This window comes from Plecotus auritus, assembly GCF_963455305.1.
Source record: "Plecotus auritus genome assembly, chromosome: 10".
Classification (NCBI taxonomy): Eukaryota; Metazoa; Chordata; class Mammalia; order Chiroptera; family Vespertilionidae; genus Plecotus; species Plecotus auritus.
In genome coordinates this window covers 23,655,000-23,667,856 of record NC_137785.1, presented here as the reverse complement: position 1 = coordinate 23,667,856, position 12,857 = coordinate 23,655,000, and the positions used below count along the sequence as shown (strand labels likewise).

The following is a 12,857-nucleotide window of genomic DNA, read 5'->3' as shown; positions in this document are numbered from 1 at the left end:
AGGAGCACAGGGAGAGGAGCACAGGGAGAGGAGCACGGAGAGGAGCACAGGGAGAGGAGCACAGGGAGAGGAGCACAGAGAGGAGCACGGAGAGGAGCACGGGGAGAGGAGCACAGAGAGGAGCACAGAGAGGAGCACAGGGAGAGGAGCACAGGGAGAGGAGCACAGAGAGAGGAGCACAGAGAGGAGCACGGGGAGAGGAGCACAGAGAGGAGCACGGGGAGAGGAGCACAGAGAGGAGCACGGGGAGAGGAGCACGGGGAGAGGAGCACGGGGAGAGGAGCACGGGGAGAGGAGCACAGAGAGGAGCACAGGGAGAGGAGCACAGGGAGAGGAGCACGGGGAGAGGAGCACGGGGAGAGGAGCACGGGGAGAGGAGCACGGGGAGAGGAGCACACGGAGAGGAGCACAGAGAGGAGCACAGAGAGAGGAGCACAGGGAGAGGAGCACACGGAGAGGAGCACAGGGAGAGGAGCACAGGGAGAGGAGCACGGAGAGGAGCACAGAGAGAGGAGTACAGGGAGAGGAGCACACGGAGAGGAGCACAGGGAGAGGAGCACACGGAGAGGAGCACAGGGAGAGGAGCACACGGAGAGGAGCACAGGGAGAGGAGCACAGAGAGAGGAGCACAGAGAGAGGAGTACAGAGAGGAGCACAGGGAGAGGAGCACAGGGAGAGGAGCACAGGGAGAGGAGCACACGGAGAGGAGCACAGGGAGAGGAGCACAGGGAGAGGAGCACACGGAGAGGAGCACAGGGAGAGGAGCACGGGGAGAGGAGCACAGGGAGAGGAGCACGGAGAGGAGCACAGAGAGAGGAGCACAGGGAGAGGAGCACAGAGAGGAGCACAGGGAGAGGAGCACGGAGAGGAGCACAGAGAGAGGAGCACAGGGAGAGGAGCACAGAGAGGAGCACAGGGAGAGGAGCACGGGGAGAGGAGCACAGAGAGGAGCACAGGGAGAGGAGCACAGGGAGAGGAGCACACGGAGAGGAGCACAGAGAGGAGCACAGGGAGAGGAGCACACGGAGAGGAGCACAGGGAGAGGAGCACAGGGAGAGGAGCACAGAGAGGAGCACAGAGAGAGGAGTACAGGGAGAGGAGCACAGGGAGAGGAGCACAGAGAGGAGCACACGGAGAGGAGCACAGGGAGAGGAGCACAGGGAGAGGAGCACGGAGAGGAGCACGGAGAGGAGCACAGGGAGAGGAGCACAGAGAGGAGCACAGAGAGAGGAGTACAGAGAGGAGCACAGGGAGAGGAGCACAGGGAGAGGAGCACGGAGAGGAGCACAGGGAGAGGAGCACAGGGAGAGGAGCACAGAGAGGAGCACGGAGAGGAGCACGGGGAGAGGAGCACAGAGAGGAGCACAGAGAGGAGCACAGGGAGAGGAGCACAGGGAGAGGAGCACAGAGAGAGGAGCACAGAGAGGAGCACGGGGAGAGGAGCACAGAGAGGAGCACGGGGAGAGGAGCACAGAGAGGAGCACGGGGAGAGGAGCACGGGGAGAGGAGCACGGGGAGAGGAGCACGGGGAGAGGAGCACAGAGAGGAGCACAGGGAGAGGAGCACAGGGAGAGGAGCACGGGGAGAGGAGCACGGGGAGAGGAGCACAGAGAGGAGCACAGAGAGAGGAGCACAGGGAGAGGAGCACAGAGAGGAGCACGGAGAGGAGCACGGGGAGAGGAGCACAGAGAGGAGCACAGAGAGGAGCACAGGGAGAGGAGCACAGGGAGAGGAGCACAGAGAGAGGAGCACAGAGAGGAGCACGGGGAGAGGAGCACAGAGAGGAGCACGGGGAGAGGAGCACAGAGAGGAGCACGGGGAGAGGAGCACGGGGAGAGGAGCACGGGGAGAGGAGCACGGGGAGAGGAGCACAGAGAGGAGCACAGGGAGAGGAGCACAGGGAGAGGAGCACGGGGAGAGGAGCACGGGGAGAGGAGCACAGAGAGGAGCACAGAGAGAGGAGCACGGGGAGAGGAGCACGGGGAGAGGAGCACGGGGAGAGGAGCACGGGGAGAGGAGCACAGAGAGGAGCACAGAGAGAGGAGCACGGGGAGAGGAGCACGGGGAGAGGAGCACGGGGAGAGGAGCACAGAGAGGAGCACAGGGAGAGGAGCACAGGGAGAGGAGCACGGGGAGAGGAGCACAGGGAGAGGAGCACAGGGAGAGGAGCACAGAGAGGAGCACTGGGAGGGGAGCACGGGGAGAGGAGCACGGGGAGAGGAGCATGGGGAGAGGAGCACAGAGAGGAGCACTGGGAGGGGAGCACGGGGAGAGGAGCACGGGGAGAGGAGCACAGGGAGAGGAGCACAGAGTGGAGCACTGGGAGGGGAGCACGGGGAGGGGAGCACGGGGAGAGGAGCACGGGGAGAGGAGCACAGAGAGGAGCACAGGGAGAGGAGCACAGGGAGAGGAGCACGGGGAGAGGAGCACGGGGAGAGGAGCACGGGGAGAGGAGCACAGAGAGGAGCACAGGGAGAGGAGCACAGAGAGGAGCACAGGGAGAGGAGCACAGGGAGAGGAGCACAGAGAGGAGCACTGGGAGGGGAGCACGGGGAGGGGAGCACAGGGAGAGGAGCACGGGGAGAGGAGCACGGGGAGAGGAGCACAGAGAGGAGCACGGGGAGAGGAGCACAGGGAGAGGAGCACTGGGAGGGGAGCACGGGGAGAGGAGCACAGGGAGGGGAGCACTGGGAGAGGAGCACAGAGAGGAGCACGGGGAGAGGAGCACAGAGAGGAGCACTGGGAGAGGAGCACAGGGAGAGGAGCACTGGGAGAGGAGCACTGGGAGAGGAGCACTGGGAGAGGAGCACAGAGAGGAGCACTGGGAGAGGAGCACAGGGAGAGGAGCACAGGGAGAGGAGCACAGGGAGAGGAGCACAGAGAGGAGCACTGGGAGGGGAGCACGGGGAGAGGAGCACGGGGAGAGGAGCATGGGGAGAGGAGCACAGAGAGGAGCACTGGGAGGGGAGCACAGGGAGAGGAGCACAGGGAGAGGAGCATGGGGAGAGGAGCACAGAGAGGAGCACGGGGAGAGGAGCACAGGGAGGGGAGCACTGGGAGAGGAGCACGGGGAGAGGAGCACGGGGAGAGGAGCACAGAGAGGAGCACGGGGAGAGGAGCACTGGGGTCACTGGCAGTAGCCAGGTAGCTGGATGCCAGGCCAGCCTCCCTGCCCTGCAGAGCAGTGGGAGTTGTTGAGTGCGGCTGCCCTCACTGTTTAAAGAGGCAGTAAGTTCCATATGGTATTACTGACATTCTGGCGAGCATTTTCTTCTGTGAGTGAAAGGAATGTCTTAAAGCGCTTTGTTTACTTTACACAGATGTACTGAAAGGGTAATCCTTCTCCCCCTCATCCGCCCACCCTGCACTGGATCCTGCAACCTGGGGGAAAGGCAGAAATGTGGGTACCCTGGCCTCGTGCTGGGGGAGGAATAGATGGACAGATAGACACACGACAGTGCGATGAGTGACAGCTCAGGGTACACGGGTGAGCAGAGGCGTCTACAGAGGTGGACATGGCAGTGAACTTGAAGAGAACATCTGAGGTGGCCGTGAGTCAGGAGCAGAGAGGCTGGGAAGGAGCGGGAGGGTCCACTCCCCAGGACAGGCACCTATGAGTAGGCTCCTACCTCCACAGAGGGATCCGATCGGACCTCTTCTGTTATTTGTCCCCTGAGCACCAAGCAGAGAGGCACATCCATCAACCCACCACCCATCCCTTCAACACTCAGGAGCAGCCGCTCTGCGCTGGGCACTGGGCAGAGTGGGGGGCACTTCTGCCCAGTCTCAGAGCTAGGGTCTAACCGCTGAACCCTGGGACCAAGTGAATGTATGAAAAGGAAATAAAACGTGCCCCACCTTCATTGCCAGGGCGATCAAGGCACCTTCCGTGGGCTGTCCCATCACGGTGTTCTTCCTGATGATAGCATTGTTGGCGACACAGCCTGCCTGCAAGGGGGCATTTCTGAAACTTTAGTTAATATTCGGAGCCGGCCCCCTACGGGTCCCGGGCCCACTCCGGCTGCAGAGAATCCCCATCAGCCCCATTTTAAATGCATATTTCTCTCACGGTGCTGCTGACACCTACCTCCACCAATTTCCCCACGGAGACGTTGGAAAACTCCTTAACGACTTCCTTTGACGGTAAAAGACAGACTGTCCCTTGGCCATTATACCCAACTCCGCTGACCTGCAGGGCAAAGGGACAGGAAGGATGCTATCAAGAGTCAGAAATACACTCCCCTGGTTGAGCCCTGGTATCTTTTCTGGGGATTCATTCCAAGGACAAAATCCTGGCCACAGCCACGGCTTCAAGCACGGAGATGCTCCCGGCAGGACTGCATGTTAGCGGAACACCTCACTAACCGCCACGAGTCATAACCGACAATAATTGTGCTCTGCAGCCAGGAAAAATCTGGGTAAGAAAACCAAGTAACAGCACAGGAGAGTGCTTATGTTCTAAAAGAGCTCGGCAAACCTCTCCTAGCGCCAGAGAGCAACTATTTTAGCCTTTGTGGCCCATGCACATCTCTGTCGTGACGACTCAGCTTCGCTGCTTGGTGTGAAAGGAGACACTGACTACATGTGAACAAAAGGGGTAGCAGCGTGCCAATAAACTTTATTTGCAAAAGTAGGCGCTGGCCCAGGCTGTCACGGCTGACCCCTTGGTGTGGAAGGTTTTGTGAAAAAAGCAGAAAGATACAAAACTGCACATTCCGGGAGCTTACCACTGTGCTGACACACAGGAGAGACTCAAAGCCCAAATGGACTCGTCGTGGTGAGTTTACCCTGGGAGGTTATGGGTAAGAGTCTTCTAGCTTTTAAACTTTATAATGTGCTTATTATTAAAGATAATAAAAAATGAAGGTGGCTATCTTAAATCAGCCACGTTCCTTGCAGCGACTGGTAACAAGGAATTTGCACAATATAACCCCTATTTGCTTTCTCCATGTTTTCTAGAAGACTCCCTGTGCTTTCTCCAGGAAGGAAAGGGTCTGGCAGGGCACGCCCTTGTCTTGAACCTTGTAATTCACACAGCACTCACCTCGGCATGGAGCCCATCAGACGTTACGAGTTGGCTGACAGTCATTTCGTTGGCAGTCAGGGTCCCCGTCTTATCAGAACAGATAACATTGCAGCAGCCTGGCAGGAGAAACAGCAGAGTTTATTTAAAAAAAAAAAAAAAAGCAGTTCATCGCCACCAACTCTCAGGCCTATGAAATACCCACGTTGAATGAACATGGCACCAAAACATCCATTCAATCCAATTTTTAAGGATTCAACTAGCTGCAGTCCCTCACCTAAAGTCTCCACGATCGGCAGCTTCTTCACAATGACCTGCTTCTTGGCCATCCGCAGCACTCCCAGGACCAGCGTAACCATGACAACGATGGGCAGACCCTCTGGAATGGCAGCCACAGCCAGGCTGGATCAAAAGGCCAAATGGGTCACTTTTAACATGTACTTAAGAATGATATGAGTTCCAACCGGGATTGGCAACACTTTCACCTGGGGAAGCTTGTCTCTAGTGTCCCCAAAGTTCCCGTTCTATTCTCTGTTCCCCATTCCATGATGCACCTGCCTCCTTCTCCAACATCCATTGTGCTGAGCCCCAATCCCCCCTCCAAAAAAAACCCCCCACACACAGAAAGTCCTGCTTTGGGGAAGGGATCTCATCTATCAGACACCCACATTTGAGTGTGAACTCGTCTGCCAGCTGTTTAGCCTCTTTAAGTGCTTCTGCATTTAAATTGTTCTCATTTACTAAAGAGAAAAGTTTCTGGGCCCTGGGAAAGGAATTTCCAGAATCAGGGAATTAGTAGGAAGTGGAATTTTTTGCTTCAGTGGGTCCTCCCTTAAATTTCACTTTTTATTGGTCTAATGATTTAGACCCGTGGTCGGCAAACTGCGGCTCGCGAGCCACATGCGGCTCTTTGGCCCCTTGAGTGTGGCTCTTCCACAAAATACCACAGCCTGGGCGAGTCTATTTTGAAGAAGTGGCGTTAGAAGAAGTTTAAAAAATTTGGCTCTCAAAAGAAATTTCAATCGTTGTACTGTTGATATTTGGCTCTGTTGACTAATGAGTTTGCCGACCACTGGTTTAGACACATCTGGTAGGGAAGCCGGACAGAAAATTAAAATTGAGGAAGGCAAAGTGACACAGATATGCCTTTAGCAGATCTGTTTGGGGTATCTGCTCACTTCTTTATCATCCCTCCAACTCTTCATTGTGTGACCTCGCTCTCCCATAGCCACAGCTGACTGGATTAGAGGAGACCATGTGTTCCAAGCTGAACCAATGAGCTTCTAGTATTTGGGAATCTGAACTGGGATTGCAAACATGGATCCCCTTCCTGTGGGCAGGATGTCAACATGTGGTAGGCTGTTAAGAAGGGGCTCTTTCTTGCCTCAATTTGGCTCCAGAGCATCAGGGCTGACTGCTCCCCCATCCCACATTCCTGGGCTGGCCTGACCGAGGGCAGAGGGCCGGATAATGACCAGCTGACCTCAGGCCGATGGGGGAGGCTGGAGATGAGTGGGTGAGAGGGTCCTTTTGTGCAGATCTGGGCAGTGAGCGTCACCACGCCACACCCACCAGGGTCACCTCTGCACGGGAACCTCCAGCAGAACCCTGCAGGCCTTCAGTAAATATTTGCTGAGTGAACGAACTCACAAGTGAATATATGGCAGGAGTCTCAACCCGCACTGGCCTAGCACATAGTGAGCGCTCTATGTGGCTGATTAATAATCAGAAAGCCTAGCCGAGGAGGCCCATTCAACCACAGTCACACAAAGCTAACGTATTTCATCCAATCTAAGACAAGGCTGCTTGTGAAGGACGCCATTATCTTGTGTACTACTAAGAAAAAATACCGCCGATTCATCAGCAACACAGTTAACATGTGAAAAGGGGTGTGCATCTTAGACTCAAAGAAGCACGGTAATGATGGTGGCCTTTTACCCAGAGACAATGGAGCATTCAGCTAGAGAAACCATGATGACGGACTTTGGTTGAGGGACTGTGCCTGGTTGCCATGGGGATGGCAAGGCTTGCTTGGTTTTATGGCACAGGCTGACAAGGCTAACTAAGCAAACATCTGCAAGGGTTATGAGGGGCACTTTCCCGCTGTACGGCGTGGGGAGGGTGATTTTTGTGCCAGGAAGCTTGCATAGGAACAAAAAACGAATCCACAAACTGATAAAGATGAGAATGAAAAAGCAAGTATACCGTGGGGCATCTCGAGTGTCTCTCGAGGCAGAGGGAACAGGATAAAGTGTTTAAAAGAGTGACTCCCATTTATTTGTTTTGTAGAATCTCCTCCTCACTGGCTATCCTGCCATTGCTACATTCCAACTTGGTGGTTCCGAGTGACTTCAATTCTGCTAAAAACCTCCTTTCAAGTCACAAGTGAAATGAACAGTGAGTTTTCTCTTAACGGTAAGTTACCCCAGATCCCGCAGAATGAATGAGAGGAAAGGGAATGTTAAGACAGGAAGTCGGGAATGACCTTGGGGAGGTAGGGTGGACATGGAGGCCTTTTTAGTTCTTTTCCTGGAAATAGTTAACCTTCTGGCTTGCAGGACTCCCCTTGGTTTATAAGATGGGGTGGAAAGTTTCACTATTTCGGGGAGGTCTTTGGCACCATGGCACCTGGGCGCTCAGGCGGCCCAGTCCCTCTGCCATCACCCGCCTCTGACGGCCTCGTCACCTGAGCACTCCCTCCAGGGGCTGACTTCTTCCCTGGCCCTGCTTCTTGCTGGACCCTGCCTGGGGCAGCCCGAGTCCCTGCCTTGCTGCTCGGTGTGCTTCCTGAACCAGGAGCACCAGCATCCATCCTGTTGCTAATGGTCAGGTAACCGTGTCCCTTCATTCACACACAGACAAGCTTGACCAGTACCAGAGACACACCCAGCCCTTACAGCAAGGCTCCCTGCCCACACTGCTCAGCACTGGGGAAGCAGCACCTCTGACCTCTGTGTCCCAGCACAGACGGGTGCCGGTCACTGCGAGGTGCGTCACTGTGATTTACTGTAACCACCGTTGCACACCGGTGTCTGCCAACACTTGACTCGTTATATATAAACAGAGAGGCTCAGGGATCCGATGAAGAACAACGCTCCTAATGGTCTGCTCCATGCTTTCCTTTGTTGTCTTTTTGAGATACAATTCACATGCCCCCAAATTCACCCTTTTAAAGTATGTAACTCAATGGTTTTTAGTGGAGTCAGCATTGTGCAACCATCACCAAAATCGAGTTTAGAACATTCTTATCACCCCCAGGAGAATCCCTGTAACTTAGCAGTCTCTCCTCGGCCCAGCCTGGAGACCACGCGTCTGGTTCCCGCCTCCATGGAGTTGCCTAATTCGGACATTTCACACAAACGAAGTTATACAGTACTAGTGGCCTGGTGCATGAAATTTGTTCACATTAAAAGGGGATTAATTAGAGGAAATCCTATCTAATAAAAGAGTAATATGCAAATTGACTGTACCCCCGCTACACCCACAAGCCACGCCCACAAGCCAATCAGGAGTGAATATGCAAATAAACCCAACCAAGATGGCTACGGTCACAGAGAGCAGGAGGGAGGCTTGGGTTTCCCCGGCAATGGAGGAAGCCAAGCTTTCCGACTGCCCTTGCCGGCCTAGGCCTCCACTCAAGGCTACAAAGTTTCAATGATAGAAGATACATAAATCCAAACAGAAATGGCGGCAGCCACGGAGCTGGATAGAGCAGGAGGCTAGGGTTGCCCGTGGCGATGGAGGAAGCCAAGCTTCTGCAGCCCTGGCCGGCCCAGTCCTCCACTTAAGGCTACAAAGTTTCAATTATAGAAGATATATAAATCCCAACAGAAAAGGCTGCCAGCCCTAACCGGTTTGGCTCAGTGGCTAGAGCATCAGCCTGGGGACTGAGGGTTCCCGGGTTTGATTCCAGTCAAGGGCATGTACCTTGGTTGCGGGCACATCCCCAGTGGGGGGTGTGCAGGAGGCAGCTGATTGATGTTTCTCTCTCATCGATGTTTCTAACTCTCTATCCCTCTCCCTTCCTCTCTGTGAAAAATCAATAAAATATATTTTAAAAAAAAAAGAAAAGAAAAAAGAAAAGGCTGCTGCCACGGAGCAAGCAGAAGGCTTGGCTCTGCTCCAGGCTACAAAGTTTCAATTGTAGAAGATAAATAAACCCCAGATACCAGGGCCTCCACTTGGGTCACCAGGGGGTGTGGCCGGCCTGCAAACCACCACAGGCCCCTCGCCCAGGCCGCCACACGCCCCAAGGAAACCCCCACCCTGATCCAGGACACCCTTCAGGGCAAACCAGCTGGCCCCCACCTGTGCACCAGGCCTCTATCCTATCTAATAAAAGAGTAATATGCAGATTGACCATCACTCCAACACACAAGATGGCTGCGCCCATGTGGTCAAAGATCCTGCCCCCATGTGGACACAAGATGGCCACAAGATGGCCAGCAAGGGAGGGCACTTGGGAGGGACCAGGCCTGCAAGGGGGGGCAGTTGTGGGCGATCAGGCCAGCAGGGGAGGGCAGTTAGGGGTGACCAAGCCAGCAGAGGAGGGAAGTTGGTGGCGACCAGGCCTGCAGGGGAGGGCAGTTAGGGGTGACCAGGCCTGCAGGGGAGGGCAGTTGGGGGGGACCCAGGCCTACAGGGGAGAGCAGTTGGGGGTGACCAGGCCTGCAGGGGAGGGCAGTTAGGGGCAAACAGGCTGGCAGGGGAGCAGTTAGGCATCAATCAGGCTGGCAGAGGAGTGGTTAGGGGGTGATCAGGCTGGCAGGCAAAAGTGGTTAGGGGCAATCAGGAAGGCAGGCAGGCGAGCAGTTGGGAGCCAGCAGTCCTGGACTGTGATAGGGATGTCCCGACTGCCCGTTTCGGCCCGATCCCACCGGGATCGGGCTTAAACGGGCAGTCGGACATCCCTCGAGGGATCCCAGATTGGAGAGGGTGCAGGCTTGGCTGAGGGACAACCCCCCCCCCCCGCGCACGAGTTTCGTGCACCGGGCCTCTAGTAATTTAATATTGCTATTTGCCCTTTCTCTATAATAGAAGTGTCAGAAATGAAAGAAAATTAGTAAAATGTATATGAAAACCTCCCTCCTGTCAGAGACTGGGGCTCACCACGGGACCCAGAGTCAAGTCCCTGCCCACCCACATGCGCCTCAAAATCGCATGAGACCCAGACCCAGCCGGCCCCCCCGATTGGGCTAGATCCAGACCCAGCCAGTCTCACCCTTGTCAAGCCCTGCTGGGCTGGGGGTGTAGCCTCAGGTCCCCTGGCCTGGCGCCAGGACGGGGGGACACCGCCTGAGATCCCCTGTCAAGCCCCACTGGGTGGGGGGCATGGCCTGAAGTGCCCTGTCAAGCCCCACCAGGTGGGGGATGGGGCCTGAGGTCCTCCGGTCTGGTGCTGGGGCAGGGGGAGCAGCCTGAGGTCCCCTAGCCCAGCACCAGGCCGGGAAGTGCACCTTGAGGTCCCCCATCAAGCCCTGCCGGGTGGGGGGCGCGGCCTGAGGTCCCCTAGCCCAGCACCAGGCCGGGAAGTGCACCTTGAGGTCCCCCATCAAGCCCTGCCAGGTGGGGGGCGCGGCCTGAGGTCCCCTGTCAAGCCCTGCTGGGTGAGGGACATGGCCTGAGGTCTCCTGTCAAGCCCTGCTGGGTGAGGGACATGGCCTGAGGTCCCCTGTCAAGCCCTGCTGGGTGAGGGACATGGCCTGAGGTCCCCTGTCAAGCCCTGCTGGGTGAGGGACATGGCCTGAGGTCTCCTGTCAAGCCCTGTTGGGTGAGGGACATGGCCTGAGGTCTCCTGTCAAGCCCTGCCAGGCAGAAGGGTGCAGCCTCAGGTCCTCTGGCCTGGTGCTGGGGCGGGGGGTGCGGCCTGAAGTCCCCGTCAAGCCCTGATGGGTGGGGGCGAGGCCTGAGGTCCCCTGTCAAGCCCCACAGGAGCGGGGGAGGGCGTAGCCCAGGGGTGGGCAAGCTTTTTGACTCGAGGGCCACAATGGGTTCTTAAACTGGACCAGAGGGCCGGATCAAAAGCATGGATGGAGTGTTTGTGTGAATTAATATAAATTAAAAGTAAAGGAGCGGAGGGGAGAGCAAGAGAACCCTCCGCTCTTTCGGCTCCGCGGGCCGGATAGAACAGCTGAACAGGCTGGATCCGGCCCATGGGCCGTAGTTTGCCCACGGCTGGCGTAGCCTCAGGTCCCTGCTGATTGCTCGTTAAGGCTCCTTAAGGGAACCTGGCCTCAGCTGTGGGTGCAGCCATCTTTGTGATGGAGTGATGGTCAATTAGCATATTCCCTCTTTATGAGATAGGAGGATGTGGCCCTCTGTTCCTGGTTTCCTTCACTAGCATCATGTTTTGCTTTTTTGTTTTTTAAAATACATTTTATTGATTTTTTACAGAGAGGAAGGGAGAGGGAGAGAGAGTTAGAAACATCAATGAGAGAGAAATATCGATCAGCCACCTCCTGCACACCCCCTGCTGGGGATGTGCCCACAACCTAGGTACATGCCCTTGACTGGAATCGAACCTGGGACCCTTGAGTCCGCAGGCTGACGCTCCATCCACTGAGCCAAACCGGTTAGGGCTAGCATCATGTTTTCTAGGGCCACCCAAGTAGTGGGCATCAGTGCTTTTTTCCTTTTTGTGGGTGAATAATGTTCCCCGGGATGAATTTTATCCATTCATTAGCTGATGGGCATCTAAGCTTGTTTACATCATGGGGTTGGTGTCCTAAGGGTATATTTTTGCTCAAGGACATGGAAATAATTTCCCATGTATCACCGAAAGCATTTTGCCGACACCAACAGCATGGGGGTCACACTCCAGAAACCCTGGGGCTTAACATGAGCCTAGAAATGTGTTGGCTTTTGTGTGTCCCAGAAGGGTCACCAACTGCCCTTCTGCTGGGACATATCCGGTTACAGACGGTCCCTGGCACTCTGCCTCCCTGGCCTTGGCGAGCAGCCATGGAAAAGCTGGGGCAACTTAAGCCACTGAGCCTGCTCCCTGCTCATCTCTGCATCGTCCACCGGGCCTGGGGGTGTGACTGTCGCTCGTTAGAGTCACCATGTGGAGGGACGGCAGGTTCCTAGGGCTTAAGGCCAAGGGCCCTGGTTCCCAGCCCTGCCATCAGCTGTGTGGCCTCAGTGACACGGCCTTTACCATCTCCTATAGATTCCTCCATGAAAGAAGGACCAAGACGGTGCTTCAAAGGAATACTAGGAGCAAACACACACTGTGCGCTGGGACTGTTGCAGGAACCTTCATGGGCTCTCATCTCATCCTCACCATGACCGCAGGAGGGGCTATGTCATCACTCCCATTTTACAGAGGAGAAAACTGAGGCACAGAAAGTGCAAAAGTCTGCCTAAGGTCACACCGCTAGCAGTGGTAAAGCCAGAATGTAACCCTAGGCAGGCAGGCTCTGGAGTCCACCCCTTTAGCCAGAAAGATCCGAACCCACAGGCAAAGAAGTGATGCGAATGGGAGGTCCAAATCTTACCGTTCATTTGTTTTCCAAGCTTCCCCTGGGCACCCCACCTGCCAGGTGATGTACTACTGGGGCTGCGCTTGAGGGGAGGAGGATGCATCTTCCCCACACTGTTCCCGCGCCCCAATCTTCCTGCCTTGTCTTGCTGCACTGACAAGGGAGGGAGGGCATGGAGCCCTTACCTGACCCCAATCGTGAACATGCTGAGAAGATGCTTCCCTTGCAGCCAGCCAGTGAGAATGATGATGCCTGGAGAAGAGACCAAAACAGAACAAAACAAAACAAATCAAAACATGTGTGTACACACACACACACACACACACACACACACACACACACACGTTCTCCAA

At 55.8% G+C, this 12,857-nt stretch overlaps 1 protein-coding gene across 1 annotated transcript in view; it reads right to left on the bottom strand.

Moving 5' to 3' along the window:
• The window catches only part of ATP2C2 (ATPase secretory pathway Ca2+ transporting 2), a gene marked incomplete at its 5' end in the record, with an annotated part of 73,300 nt that overhangs the window by 25,411 nt on the left and 35,032 nt on the right, over positions 1 to 12,857 (bottom strand). Inside the window, 5 exons of the mRNA XM_080643806.1 lie at positions 3,859 to 3,948; positions 4,088 to 4,189; positions 5,045 to 5,142; positions 5,301 to 5,425; positions 12,690 to 12,756. Coding sequence (XP_080499932.1) covers positions 3,859 to 3,948; positions 4,088 to 4,189; positions 5,045 to 5,142; positions 5,301 to 5,425; positions 12,690 to 12,756 — 482 coding nt within the window. The remainder of the gene's footprint in view (positions 1 to 3,858; positions 3,949 to 4,087; positions 4,190 to 5,044; positions 5,143 to 5,300; positions 5,426 to 12,689; positions 12,757 to 12,857) is intronic.